The 13818-nt window shown below is 41.3% G+C and overlaps 1 protein-coding gene and 1 pseudogene across 7 annotated transcripts in view; one reads left to right on the plus strand and one right to left on the minus strand.

Annotated features, from left to right (window-relative positions):
• Positions 1-13818, plus strand: part of NCOA4 (nuclear receptor coactivator 4) — a 62749-nt gene that overhangs the window by 39845 nt on the left and 9086 nt on the right. Inside the window, exons 1-2 of one of the 7 annotated variants that reach the window (XM_025880467.2) lie at positions 8855-8984; positions 9550-9577. The exons of 4 other annotated variants lie outside the window; for them this stretch is intronic. In XM_025880467.2, coding sequence (XP_025736252.1) covers positions 9568-9577 — 10 coding nt within the window. In that variant the 5' untranslated portion in view covers positions 8855-8984; positions 9550-9567. Of the gene's footprint in view, positions 1-8854; positions 8985-9274; positions 9292-9549; positions 9578-13818 lie in introns of those variants that run through there. 2 more of the 7 variants (XM_073904502.1, XM_025880468.2) reach the window with 2 other exon arrangements.
• LOC112830567 (cytochrome c oxidase subunit 7A2-like, mitochondrial pseudogene) lies at positions 6107-7175 on the minus strand (annotated as a pseudogene).

A 13818-nucleotide genomic window follows, 5' to 3' on the forward strand; every position in this document is an offset into this window, starting at 1 on the left:
CCCCGGGGGTCACCTTTTCTTGACTGTTGGCCGCTCTGGGCCTGTCCTCTCCTCAGCCCTAGACACTCTCTGCCCGGGGGCCACCACCTCTGCCTGCCCGCCTTCTCCCGGCCCCGGGAGTGACAGCTGCAAGGTTTTGCTTGCTCTCGCCAGGGCCTCCTGGGGCGAAGAGGCTCCCGTTTTACAGAACGGGCCCAGAGCATATGTTCGGTGGAAACGCGAGGAAGATGATATTTTTCCGGCCCTCTATAAGCCAACACAGCGTTACCTACCGAGAGGTGGTTTGATTCTCTCCTTTTTTACAGATGAGAAGAGCAAGGTTTGCTCATTCCTTGATTTATCCCACCAGCAATCATTTATTCATTGCCTATGTGTTCAGGGTGTTGAGGCTAGAGCAATGGAAAAAAATGGGCACAACCCTTATTTTCGTTAAAGTAAATTCCTGTGGCGGGGCAACAGTAATATAAACAGTCTTAGGTGCCCTGTGATACAACATGGGATGATGCGATCATGAATGACAGCAGTCAGAGCGCTAGAGCCTGTCAGATCGAAAAAGCAGCTTTTTTCACAATTCTATTTTCCGATGTTTTCTAATCAGGTTAAGGTTCACCATAGCATAACTTGTCTTTTGAATGGATTTAGTTTTCCATCACCCATTTGGTAATTTGGAAATGTGGTTGTAAGTACTCTTGAATTAGTTCCTGGGGTGAGGATGAGACAGGTCGTCATAGTTGGCTCATTTCTGTACTGCGGTCCTAGCGTGACATTTTTGAACTTTATCGGACCTTTTGGGGAAGACTTACCCAAATGCTACAGTGAAGGTGGGGGTGGTGCATGTACCTTGTGGCTTAGGGAAGTTATTTGGTTTGCTCTTTGGAATGTTTGCTAGCTTGCCTATTTGTTAAGATATGTGAGAAAATATATGTAAGCTCTAGCCTAGTAATATTCCTTACATTTTATTTCTCTTTCTTCCTCTTCTATGGGACTTTTATCCTTGGGTCCTTAGGGTAAATCCTAGGGATCTAAAGTTTTATGGTTTTATGATATTTTGTGTCTAAATAAACCTCTACAATTACATTATTACTGTTGGGCAGATAGGTATTTCAAAAGTGGAAAAGCACAGTGAGCTATGTAAGGGAAGGAAAATGTGATTCTTACAGGGGGAGGAGATATCCTATTTTAGAATTACATAGGACACGCCTAGGCACCCCATTTTATTAAATCAGCTTAGCTGTGCCAGAATTTCAGGAACCTGTGTGGGGGCTTCAGGAAACTGTGCAGGATATTCTGACACATCCCTACCCCCTCTTGGCTAGTGTGTTTCTTTCTTTCTTTCTTTCTTTTTTAAGATTTATTTATTTATTTGACAGAGACACAGCGGGAGAGGGAACATAAGCAGGGGGAGTGGGAGAGGAAGCAGGTTTCCCGCTGAGCAGAGAGCCCGATGTGGGGCTCCATCCCAGGACCCTGGGATCATGACCTGAGCCAAAGGCAGACGCTTAATGACTGAGCCACCCAGGTGCCCCTTGGCTAGTGTTTTATAATAATTTCCCTCCTAGAGTAAGGGTTAGCATACTGTAAAACATTCAGAACTAGTCATCATTGCTGCTGGTGGATTTTTAACTCTCAGTGTCTTATTTCAAAGAATTAGTATTTTCTGCTGAATTTTTAGTGAATCAATGGCACAAATTCTTCTCTAGGTAGCAAGTTCACCATTGTGCCCTCAGGGACTGTCAGAAGTATATTTCAGTGTAGGCACTCAATAAATATTTGTTGAATGAACACATAAAATCTTAGTATTGAAGTGATCCCTTTAACATACATTGTGTGGTTAAGGACTTTAGACTCAGACCTGGGATTAAATCTTGGTTCCTCTACTTGGAAGCTTGTGATTGTAGGTGATATATATTTAACTTCATCAAACCTTTGGTTCTTTATTTTTAAAAAATTATAGTGATACTATGTACTTTAAATGTTCGTGAGGACTAAATGAAATGTTTAAAAAAAAGAAACCCTTGGCACATAGATGTATTAAATACTTACTGAATTCATTCAACAAATATTTATTGAACACCACTATATAACTGAACAAAAAGACAAAGTTCCTTCCTGTGTGGAACTTACCTTCTAGTGTGCTTTCTGAAGTGGGGTCAGAAAATAAATGTCAGATTGTGATGAGTACTGTGGAGAAATATAAGATAAAGGGGGAGTGCGTGGAAGGAAGATTTTATTTTGTATAGGATAGTGAGGAATGGCTTCACTGAGAAGACAGCCAAAGGAAGTGATCAGACACCCTAAGGAAGTGAAGGAGTGAGCATAAGGATATCTGGAGGAAAGTGCAAGGACCCTGAAGGTGAAGCATCCTTGGTATGCTGGAGGAGCAGCAAGGAGGTAATTGTGACTGGACTGAGCAAGCAAAGAGAAGAGCCGGTGAGGAGGGAGGAGTAGGGAGCAGTCATGAGGTTTCTGCAGGAATACTGAAGAGATATAATGGTGACTTACTAAATTGATGAGCTGTTTATTATCATGCCCCATTATCTGACCAAAAGTAATAAAAATAGCTACAGGTATCCCCTGCTTTTTTTTTTCTTTTTTCCTCTGCCTTTTTAAAGCTTGCATTATGCCACTTTGCTTTTATGAAAGACCTGTATTCATATCTGTTTTCACTAAGTGAAAGAAATCCAAAGAGGATTTTTGCTTTTATAAAAAAGGGCAAAAACCAAAAATGATGTTCAGCATTTGTTTTGCAGTGAGCCAAAATAGAGGCAGTATGCAGTATGCGCCCCAGCAGCTAGAGTGGCACCGCCAAGCTCCTTCCCTGGGAGCTGCGCTCAGTATCTCAACATCAAGCCACCACAGCTTTGAACTGGGTCTCTGAGGACCAGTGCTTTATCTCAATTAATTTTGTGCATCCATTTGACTTTTTCAATAGAAGTATCCCGAGCCTCAGGGAATAAAGATTTGTCACTATGCATGATATACAATAGAATGTGCTCCTGGTTCAGAGAGCACTTTCTGAGGCATTGCTGAAATCAGTGAATTCAGTATCTCTGTTTGCATACTAGTTAGGTTCCAAGTCTAAAGTGACTATAGTAAGGCACCAACCAATATTTATGTATTGGATTAAGTTCAGTTTCATGGAGGCACTATAGATGTCCATGGCATTTTTTTCTTAAGATTTTATTTATTTATTCATGAGAGACAGAGAGAGAGAGAGGCAGAGGGATAAGCAGGCTCCCAAGGAGCAGGGAGCCCAATGCGGGACTCGATCCCAGGACCCTGGGATCATGACCTGAGCCAAAGGCAGATGCTTAACCATCTGAGCCACCCAGGTGCCTGATGTCCATGGCATTTTTATTACTATTCCTGCTACCTTTTTTTTTTTTTTAAAGATTTTATTTATTTTTTTGTCAGAGAGCACAAGCAGGGGGAGCGACAGGCAGAGCAGGTAGAGGGAGAAGCAGGCTCTCTGCCAAGCAAGGAGCTGGATGTGGGACTTGATCCCAGGACTCTGGGATCATGACCTGAGCCGAAGGCAGACGCTTAACCAACTGAGCCACCCAGCCCCTTCCTGCTACTTTATAGCGCTCTTAAAACTTTTGTCCACAACTTTCATTTTGGCTTTGTTTTCATTATGGATATGTCTGAATACTTTGTTTTAACAGAACGCACAAACAAGGTGAGTGGCCTAGGTGATAGGGGGCCAAGTTGAGCACTTTTACTCTAGTGGGTAGCTTTAAATAGAGTCTTTAAATAGTATGCTTATCAGAAGCTGCCATGTAGTTCTCAGCTTGTCTTTGCTTGTTGTATTATAACATTCAGTCATATTTTATAAACATCACTTCAAGTCTGCAGTTCTTCAGAGCCTGACATGGTATTGATCCTCTTTGAATTAGGTAGATTCACTGGCAAGAGGATAAAATATTTATTTTTTTAACAGTGTTTCTACTTTTTTTTTTTTTTTAAGATTTTATGTATTTGACACAGAGAGAGGGAGAGAGAGAGCACGCACACACAGGCAGTGGCGGGGAGAGGCAGAAGCAGACTCCCTGCTGAGCAGGGAGCCCAACACGGGCTCGATCCCAGAACTCTGGGATCATGACCTGAGCCGAAGGCAGACACTTAACCGACTGAGCCACCCAGGCACCCCTAAAATAGTTATTTTTGAGGGTGTTCTTTTTACTTCTGATGTGAATGATTCATTCTAATTCTCTTAGCCATCCTTATCCCAAGTCGTCATCCTGATTTTGCCTGGTTTGATTATTCAGTGGACTCAAGATGTTCTTCTCTGGTGCTAGTAGTATGTTTGGGGGCACTTGAGGCTTACTATTCCTCTTATCCAGCATTGCCTAGAGTGCTCTACAGATGTGACAATTTGGTTCAGTGAAGGAGTGAATAACTGACCAAATATGTTAAAAGGTTTTTGATTGTCAGTTTGGTCATAGATAAGAAATTAAGTCTTTTAATACTTGGGCACTTACTGATTTCATAAGAACATAATCTTAGGTATATTTTGAGTTTAATTTTGACATTATTGCTAGTCCCCCAGGCTTGAAAGAAGAAAATATATCACTTGTTCACTTCTTGTGGGAAAAACCACAAGATATTTATCATAAAAACAGGGATAAAATGGTATTATTACTGTGATCGTAGATAAGTAACATGTTTTCCTATCCTTGACTGTATTATGGCCAGAAGTTTCAAGTTAAAAATAGGGCAGGGCCCCAGTTCTGAAAGCCTACCAAACTTCTGTGATGTCAGCTAAAATTTCTGTGGTACTGCAAAAATCTGAGGGGAAAAAAAAATCCTGAGTTGGCTGTAAATACAGTTAATATTTCCCCTTTAACTCACAGACTTCCTGATGTTTGTGAATCTCTATAGCTGAGCTTTGATGGGTCTGGTCTCAGGAAAAACACTTTATTTTAATGCCTCTTCTGGGATTATGGTTTCAGTGGCAATACCCTTGCTAGTTTTGTCTTGTTTGAAAGAAAACTAAAAGTAGTGTTACACTGGAAACATTTCCACCTCTGAAAAACCTTCCTGAATTAATGCAGGCCTTAGTGTGACATCAAATTGATTATCTGTGTTTAAAGAACTATACTGTACTTACTGTGGCTAGTCTGAACTTGAACATCTGTTTATCATTTATTCATCTATCCATTTATCAAACATATGTTAAGTCTCTGTTGAGTTTAGGGTCACAGCATTGCACAACTTCAGGGACACCATGCACCTTTTGTCAATGCAATAGAGCATGTAGAGTGAAGGAGGTTGGTAATGCCAAGACACCCTTACCAGGCTATCTGTTCAGCATTAGGGTGTACAAAGCCAAATAAAACATGATACCTTCTTTTGGGAGTCTCAAGCTAAGGAGGCAACCATGTAACATGTAATTAGAGTAACATGTTATAGGTGTCATGCTGGAAACCTGTACAGATTAGAGTGGGTCCAGAGGAAGGAGCCCCTAATTCTGTTGGCCAAAACTATTGAGGAGTGGGGTGCTTGGTCAGGAAAGGCTTCATAGTGGTGGGACTTGAGCATAGTTAGAGTAGAGAAGTGGACAGGTGGGGAGAAGGGAACTGGTATTGCTGGCAGAGAGCACTGGGAGAGCCAAGCTGGACAAGGTGAACCAGCCTGGACTGTGCATAGAATAGCTGTGTAGCAGGTCACAGTGTGGGGCTGCCTTGAGGAGACGGCAGGAGAATCATGTTGGAGCAAGAAAGTAGAGAACTTTATTGCCTTTGTAAGAAATTTGGACTTTATCTTGTAGGCAAGTGGGCAGTCATTGGAGAGTTACAGTTTATGTTCTCTCTAGATGAGAGAGATGAGATGATCTACTAGGAGTGGATGGTCCTCTTGTTCTGAGACAGCATAGAAATCTTGAAGCAGAAAAGAGGTAAAATCCCCTTTACAATGTAAACATTTTATAAAGATGGCAAATAATGGGCAAATAATGAAGTTTAAGGGAGTCAAGGGGAGCCTGCAAAGTGGTTTGAATGCAGAATTCTTCTAGATTTCTTTTTTTTTTTGATTTTTCATTCATGTATTTATTCCACAATCAAAATAAATCGTAATTTAAAGCCATAACATTTTGAAAAGGTAAAGGAGACTTTGTGTCACATCGGCATTAATAAAACAACACTGGTCTAAAGTACAACACTAAACAGGTGTTTTCTGCTCCCAAGGTGGAATAAATACATAACAATTACACTTAAAATTTCACTAAAGATCTGGGAGGAGGCAAGTAGCCCTTGGAAATATACTGTCCAATGAACAGAGGCAGGCTGCAGATAACTTTTCTTAACATTTTACTGCAAGAAGGAAAAACCCCCAAGGCGTCTACTAGCGCAAACCCCTGTTTCATGCTCCTGGCCTTGGTTCTTCCTTCCTTCCTCAATCACATCCAAATCCAGAAAGGCCTCTGCACCCCATGCTCAAAAACACCACTGTGAATCCCCAAGGACCTCAGCACAGACTGTTGTCAATGAGTCTGTGTGCGACCTTCCTCCAGAACCTCCAGGGAAATCAGGAGCCTAAAGAGCAGCAGCATCTCTTTAAACAATGGTTTTAACTATCCAATGAGCTCTGATGGACCATGTGCATTTCATAAACAAACCAAAATAGTGCCTTAGTATCTTCCTATTTCTCTGGGAAAATTTAAGTAAACCATTCAAGTAAAAAAGAAAAATGTTTACAGAGCAGTGAAAAATGAAAATTCAAAGGGTTTATGCCAAAAAGCAAACCAGTCCTCTGCAGCCTAATTCATTTGTTTCTGGGCCGCGAAGCCATGTAGAGAGCAATTAGGCAGTAGATGGTCCCCCCCAGCGTCAGCGCCATGGTGGTCTGGTAAAGCATTTGGTCAGGCAGGCTTCGTTTCAGGTGGATAGGCACACCGTCGGATTTCTGGAAAAACTTCTGTAGCTCAGGAACTTTGTTTTTCCCAGCATAATCATATACAGCAAAATCAGAACTCAGTTTAGTTGGTGTGGCAAATATGATAGGCGGTGCTTCTGTGGAAACCACAGGCCTTAATCCCTGCGGGCTATAGGCGTCGGAAGCCCATGTTCCAGTCAACTTCTGCGTGAAGCCACTAAACTTGTAATACATGACGCCCAGTGTCCGGCTTCCCGCAGCCGCTACCTGCGCGACTGCCCCAGAGAATAGATTTCTTTTTTATTAAGATTTTTTATTCACTTGTGAGAGACAGAGAACAAGCAAGCCCATGAGCTGGGGGGGAGGAGCAGAGGGAGAAGCAGACTCCCCGCTGAGCAGGGAGCCAGACCCAGGCTCCATCCCAGGATCCCGGGATTATGACCTGAGCTGAAGGCAGATGTTTAACCAACTGAGCCACCCAGGCGCCCCTGGAATTCTTACAGATTTTTATGATTTTTTTCTCCACAGTCTTTTTATGTTTATGTAATATCGGATAAATCACATTATTGTAGTAACAACTAAAGCTGGCATAAACTGACAGAACAAACACTGACTCTCAGTAACTGTAATTCAAGAAGTCAAGTGAGGGAGAGCTGGAGCATTTAGTGTGTGGAGGCATTGGTCAGGATCTTTTAGAGAGGGTGTAGAGATTATTGGTTATGTAGGTGATAGTCAACACAGTTTCTACTGTATTTACATTGTGAGTATTCTATAGAGGCGCCTAAAAGATGAAAGTTCTTGACATCAGTTATATTTTGATAGACTGAGAATTCCTCCTTTCTAGCCATCTGACTTAAAGTACAAAGGGCCAAAAAATTTAAACTTTCATCATTTAGAAGTATGTTTCTTTTTTTTTATCTTTACAAAATGTGTTATCCAATGAAGAAGACATTGTTTTCTCCTTATTTTTGGTAATGTATGTCTGAAATGGGATCCCAGAAACTTTGTGCATCATAGATAAAACAGGTGCCTCCACAAACAGTTCATCTGAAATCAGGGTTGCTTAATTGAAGGTGATGGCCTTTAGTGTTTCCTTTGATATTTTTTTTTTGAAGATTTTATTTATTTGACAGAGAGAGACTGCGAGAGAGGGAACACAAGCAGGGGGAGTGGGAGAGGGAGAAGCAGGCTCAGGGAGCCCGATGTGGGGCTGGATCCCAGGACTCAGGAATCATGACCTGAGCGGAAGGCAGATGCTTAACGACTGAGCCACCCAGGCGCCCTCCTTTGCTTTTTGTCATGTGGTTTTGCTTTACTCTTCCTATTTACAAAAATAGTTTCATGTGCATAGACAAGAGCAAATATTTTACATTAATAAAATTGATTGAAAGGGAATGACTAGTGCTGTCTAGATTTTTTTTTTTTTTTTTAGATTTTGTCTTCTGGCCTGATTGGGTATGCAGGCTATAAGGGTTGTTTTTGGAGAAAAGGGCACCAAACTAGACGTACCATGAGCATGATAATCAGACAGGAATACTGTATGCCAGGTACTGTCCTAAACATTTTACATATAATTCATGTAATTCTCATTGAGTTGGCGACAGTAATAATGGACATCTGGAACAATAGGCGAGGGCTGAACCCCAGCTGGGCTGACAGTGGTGATCTCAGGAGGCATAAATTACTGGGCAGGGACATTCCAAAAATAACTCGGTAAGCCTTCAGAAGACCCACGGTTGTTATTTCTCTGTAGCGATTAGCAGCAAAACCCTTAAGTCATAGACGTTTTGACGATTTGGGCCGCGGAGCCGGGTGGACACAGGCTAAGAGCTGAAGCAGCGGAGCCGAGGGGAGGCTGGAGAGGAGCCCTTTAGGAGCTCCGGAGGCGGCGGGGGCCTGGGGTTGACGGGAGAGGGGAGGTGCCCGAGTGGGCGGAGCCTCCCGGCTTGTCTCCGGCGCCGACGTGCGCGCTCCCAACGCCGGGGGCTGCTGCCAGTCGCGGGCGGGGTGCGGTGCGGCTTTTGGTTTCTGGGACCTTCGGCACTCGAGCGGGGGAAAAAGCGTCCTCGGGCTCGCCGGGTTGTACTCGCGGCGGACACCGAGCCTGCGAGGTTCGTCCGGCAGCCCAGGAACGCCGTGGGAGCGCTCAGAGTCGCTTGCCACGTTGGGGTGGGGAAGGGGCTCTGCGGCCCCGGCTGTGCGCATGCGTGCTGAGCGGTGACCCTGCGACTGCGGCTTCGTAGGGCTACTGTGCTCTTAGAAAGTGTTGGGGAACCTGGAAAGTTCCATGAATCATTGTTGCTTTTAACTAGAAAAGTCTTACTTGGCATTAGGTGGGGAATTTTGTGGTCGGTTTGCAATTACTGCTTCGGAAAGTTGATGTGCTGGGGTTGATTGTTCGTAGTTACAAGTATAAAGGTAGACCCAGCGCAGTAAACTATGAAGTGTAAATCTTAAAATATGCTGTTGTGATTTCATTATTTTATTTAAGTCTCTTCAGGTATTAACCTTTATTTGTGAGGTGTAAAAAAAAATTGCGGAGAATCAAATCCTGAATTTCAAAAATACTTGGTGTTGATAAAGAAAAGTGGACTGGGCCTAGGGTAAGACATATATAGCTTTTGAGTTAATGAACTGTGAAATAAAAAAACAACCTTTTATTTTTTTTAACAATAGAGAACGTGTGGAGAAGAAATGTCTCAAGGTAATGTGGAATATTATTTTATAATTAATTTTTTCATGAAAATGTGTACAGTCTAATATATATTGTCTTCATCAAAGATAACCAAATTGGCAGTATTACAAACTTAGTGTAAATCCATAGAACATAGGTGTATGCTGTGGATTGTTTTTTAGGGCGTAGGCTTCTAGCAATGATTTGGATGCCAGGAAAATAACTAAAAAGTGGACTCTTTTTTTTTTTTTTTTGGAGAGGAGGGGCAGGTGGGAAGGGTGACAGTGAGAGCTGGGAGGTGCAGTTAGAGATGATCTGGTCTAAGCCTTCAGACAGACAAATGGAACTTTGAGTGATTCTGATACAGATGTGGGATCAGAATCCAGGGCTCGTGCTGTGTCCTTCATACTTGGCACTGGTACTTGGCAGTGTTTTGATTATTCCCAAACTATCATGACATGCACAGGTACTGTTTATTTTGTTAGCATTATCCAAGTAAGAAAGTTCTCAAAAATTGTCATAATTTATTGAGGACTATGAAAATGGACAGAATCTTGAAGTTATTCCAGTAGCATTCCATTGGAATATTCATTCTTGGTTTTTTTTTTTTTTTGGAATGTTAATTTCAAACTCTAGTATTGGCAAATAAAAGTAATTTGTGGGTGTTAATACACTAAAGAAAGAACAAGCTTGTCAGAGAGCATCCAGGACTAGACCTTAGGAACCTTAGTTCTAAACTCAAACCTGTTATGGCTATGGCCTTTGGATGGGTCTTCTAAACTGTCTGGGCCTTAGTGGCTTCATGTATAAAATGAAAACAGTCTACTAAAGAGATGGCTAAGAGTTTTTCACCTTTAAATTTTGGTTTGTGTTGGTCACAAGAGGGTTATAGCTTTTTGGAAATTTTATGCTTAAACCACATGATAACAATTTAGCTTCGTTTGTGGTTAGTTGCTCAATTCTAGTTTCATGATCTTTGGATTTCATAATTAGATTTGTGCAAACCACTGTGCAAAAATGGCATATATAGTTTATAGAACTCTTTGGGGAAAACTCTAGGTTTTCCTGGAGCTTTATTTGAGGGGTGCATGTGTCCCTCCCTCCTCCTTTCCCCTACCCCCAAACCTAGAACAGGAATCCTAGAGGCAGGGAAGTTTTAGAAGCACTTAAACTTTTGACTTTGTCTCAAAAAATATATATTTAAGACAGTCTTCTTTTGAAGGTGGTGGGGCAGTGACAAATGGGCTCTAAAGACCCTTATTAACAAGGTGACTGCTTTGAAGGATAACACTCATTTTTTGAAAACATGTGATAAATATGTGGGGAAAATCAGTTTTGTAATTTAAATCTCATCCTGCCTTCTGTCCGTAGCTCATAAAGAGAAAACCCAATTTGTGTACTTTTGCCATATTTGTTCTTGTTAGTTTGTATAGTACTTGTGATTGAATTTAGAAGAGCTCCTTTAGGGATCTAGTAATAACAGCACTTACATGCATTTGAATTTGCCACCGATATCTAGAGCTGTGGGGTTTTGGCATTGTGAAGTACATTTTAACTTAATTTTATTGGTTACGTTTTACACTGTGCCAGGCATTATGGCATTCCACACAAATGGTGAAGACCTAAGAATGGGAAATTTGGCACAGGTGAAAGTTGGTTAATAATTGGAAGGACAGCTAAACATGCCTTGCATATAACTTTTAAGTGCAAAGCAAAGCAACTTGTAATGAGGTGATACTCCAGCTCTCCAAGTATGAGCCAACAGTTCACTTGTGTTGCACAGGTATTTTTCAAAGTCCCTACAGTGTGCACCAGGTGTACACTAATGCCTATGCTTAAAACAGGGCGGTTTACAGTGTGAAAAAGTTAGCAAAATAGTTGCAGCTGGTCTTTTGAGGGTTGGAAAAAATTTCCACAAAAATTCCTGTCAAATTTAGTTAAGGAGGCCCTTCCTTTTTAGAGGTCATTATGGCGAAACAGACTGAGATGTAACAAAATAACAGGGAAATTATAAAGTTTCTTGAATCTTTCAGTTTCTTAGAGGTCACTAGTTTCTCACTATGGATCTTTTCTCCTGACATGGTCAAAAGAAAGCCTATTATGCTTCTTCCTCCCATCGTTTTATTTCTGAGGATGGGGATCACACCACTTTTGTCCCTTTCCAGCTTGTAGCTAGCTATCTGGTCCTAAACCTAGGCTTGAAGATGCAGTCTAGGCCAAAGTTTGCTTCCTTTCAGATGAGGAGTCAGCCATTTGGGGGACTCTACACTGGGAAAGCGTCTGTTCAGCCAAAAGCTGCCTTCTTTGAGAAGGTCGTTGCCTTCAGAACTGATAGGAAGTTCTTTCATATATTGCCTCAGATGTCTCCTGTTTAATCCTCCTCTACTCCCTTTGGGTGATTCTGAACAAATATAAGTCTTTTTGACAGGTCACCAAGTATTTGAGTGTCGTAATCAAGTCCTCCAGGAGACTTCTTTTATCTAGGCTAAACAGCTTCCCTTCCTGGAGAAATTTTTCATGGTTTGAAGGTCCCTTTCCCTTTTCTAAATGCCTGTTCTAAAGTGTGTTTTTCAGAAAGAAATTTCAAATTTAGTTTAATAAACATGGAAGAGATTAGTCCTGTGACAAACAGTATACTGTTGGTAAATGCAAGTGGTGGTATTTTTCTTTCAGAGCCAGCACAGTGCTAACTCATATAGAGGTTACTTTCAATGAAAAATCTTCATCCTTGTAAAAGCATTTTATTCTCTTCCACTTTGTCCTCCCCCATTCAAGTTTTAAAAATTTACATTTTGTTTTACAAGATTTAACAGCTATGTAGAGATTGTTATGGAATCTGTTTTTATCAAAGTCCTTCGTTAACTGCAACTGTAATGTCTGCTTTCTGTTTTTATCCATGTAATTAGGGAAAACAGGTGAGTAATTGGGGAGAACATACCTCTACAAACTTTATAGACTCGCTTCAGTCTTTTATCCCTTTGAGTTGTTAAAAAATAATCTTAGGATTCCATTTAATTGTGCCTCTGTTTAGCTCATAGTCACATTGTCCCCAAAGATAGGATATCACCTTGTCACAGGTCATACTGTTGAACATCCAGATAGAGTGTGGCTGCATTTTTTTTTTTAATAAAGATTTTATTTATTTGACAGAGACACAGTGAAAGAGGGAATACAAGCACGGGGAGTTAGAGAGGGAGAAGCAGGCTTTCCGCCAAGCAGGGAGCCCAACGTGGGGCTCGATTCCAGGACCCTGGGATCGTGACCTGAGCCGAAGGCAGACACTTAACGGTTGAGCCACCCAGGCGCCCCGAGTGTGGCTGCAGTTACATTGAGTGGCCAGTTTAGTAAAACTGTCCAAGAAGGAAATAACTTTGATGTCATAGGGCTTAGTGAACACCTTCTGGGTTACATTGATTACTGTTTCTAACTGTTTCGAAACCATCTCTGATTCTAGATCTACCCAAGATAGACACCAGACTTCTTCCAGTGGTTTTTGTCAAGCTTTGTGTGTTTTTCCAACACTCTTCTGTCTCAGTCTCATATCATTCTATCATTGCTTGTATGCTGTTCTTTCTACTTCTATTTTTTATCTCTTGTAAACCTAAGATTATTAGAAAAGTCTCTGTAGTTTCCCACACCAATGTCTGTAAGCACCTCCCTTATATCAGAATTCTATGAAATTACTTTGTTAGATTTACATTCTTGAGAGCTTCCTAACTAGAAAAAAACATCCTAAATTCTTTCTAAATTAAAACAAAACAAGGGCGCCTGGGTGGCTCAGTTGGTTAAGCGATTGCCTTCGGCTCAGGTCATGATCCTGGAGTCCCGGGATCGAGTCCCACATCGGGCTTCCTGCTCAGCAGGGAGTCTGCTTCTCCCTCTGACCCTCTTCCCTCTCATGCTCTCTGTCTCTCATTCTCTCTCTCTCAAATAAATAAATAAATAAAATCTTTAAAAAAAAAAATAAAACAAAAACCCCACCTAAAAGAGAAACTTTAAAATTTCCATTTTCCCAATTTAGGTATATGCCAGATCTAAACAATGTTCTAAATTCTATTTACCAAGTTAGTGGTTTGTAGTTGCTTTTCAGAGTAATTATGGATCCTTCTAGACCTTTTAGTCTTCACCTCTAAATCGGTAAAACAAGAACATATGCCCCCTATGACTTCATGTGTGTTATAAATAGAAACTTACACTGTAGTGTTCTTTTAACTTTTTGGAGGCTATATGCCCTATCAGTTCAGGCAAATTAGTGTTTTTTGTTTTGTTTT

This window comes from Callorhinus ursinus, unplaced genomic scaffold (assembly GCF_003265705.2).
Source record: "Callorhinus ursinus isolate GAN/ISIS: 27379988/994484 unplaced genomic scaffold, GSC_fseal_2.0 scaffold20, whole genome shotgun sequence".
NCBI classification, from domain to species: Eukaryota; Metazoa; Chordata; class Mammalia; order Carnivora; family Otariidae; genus Callorhinus; species Callorhinus ursinus.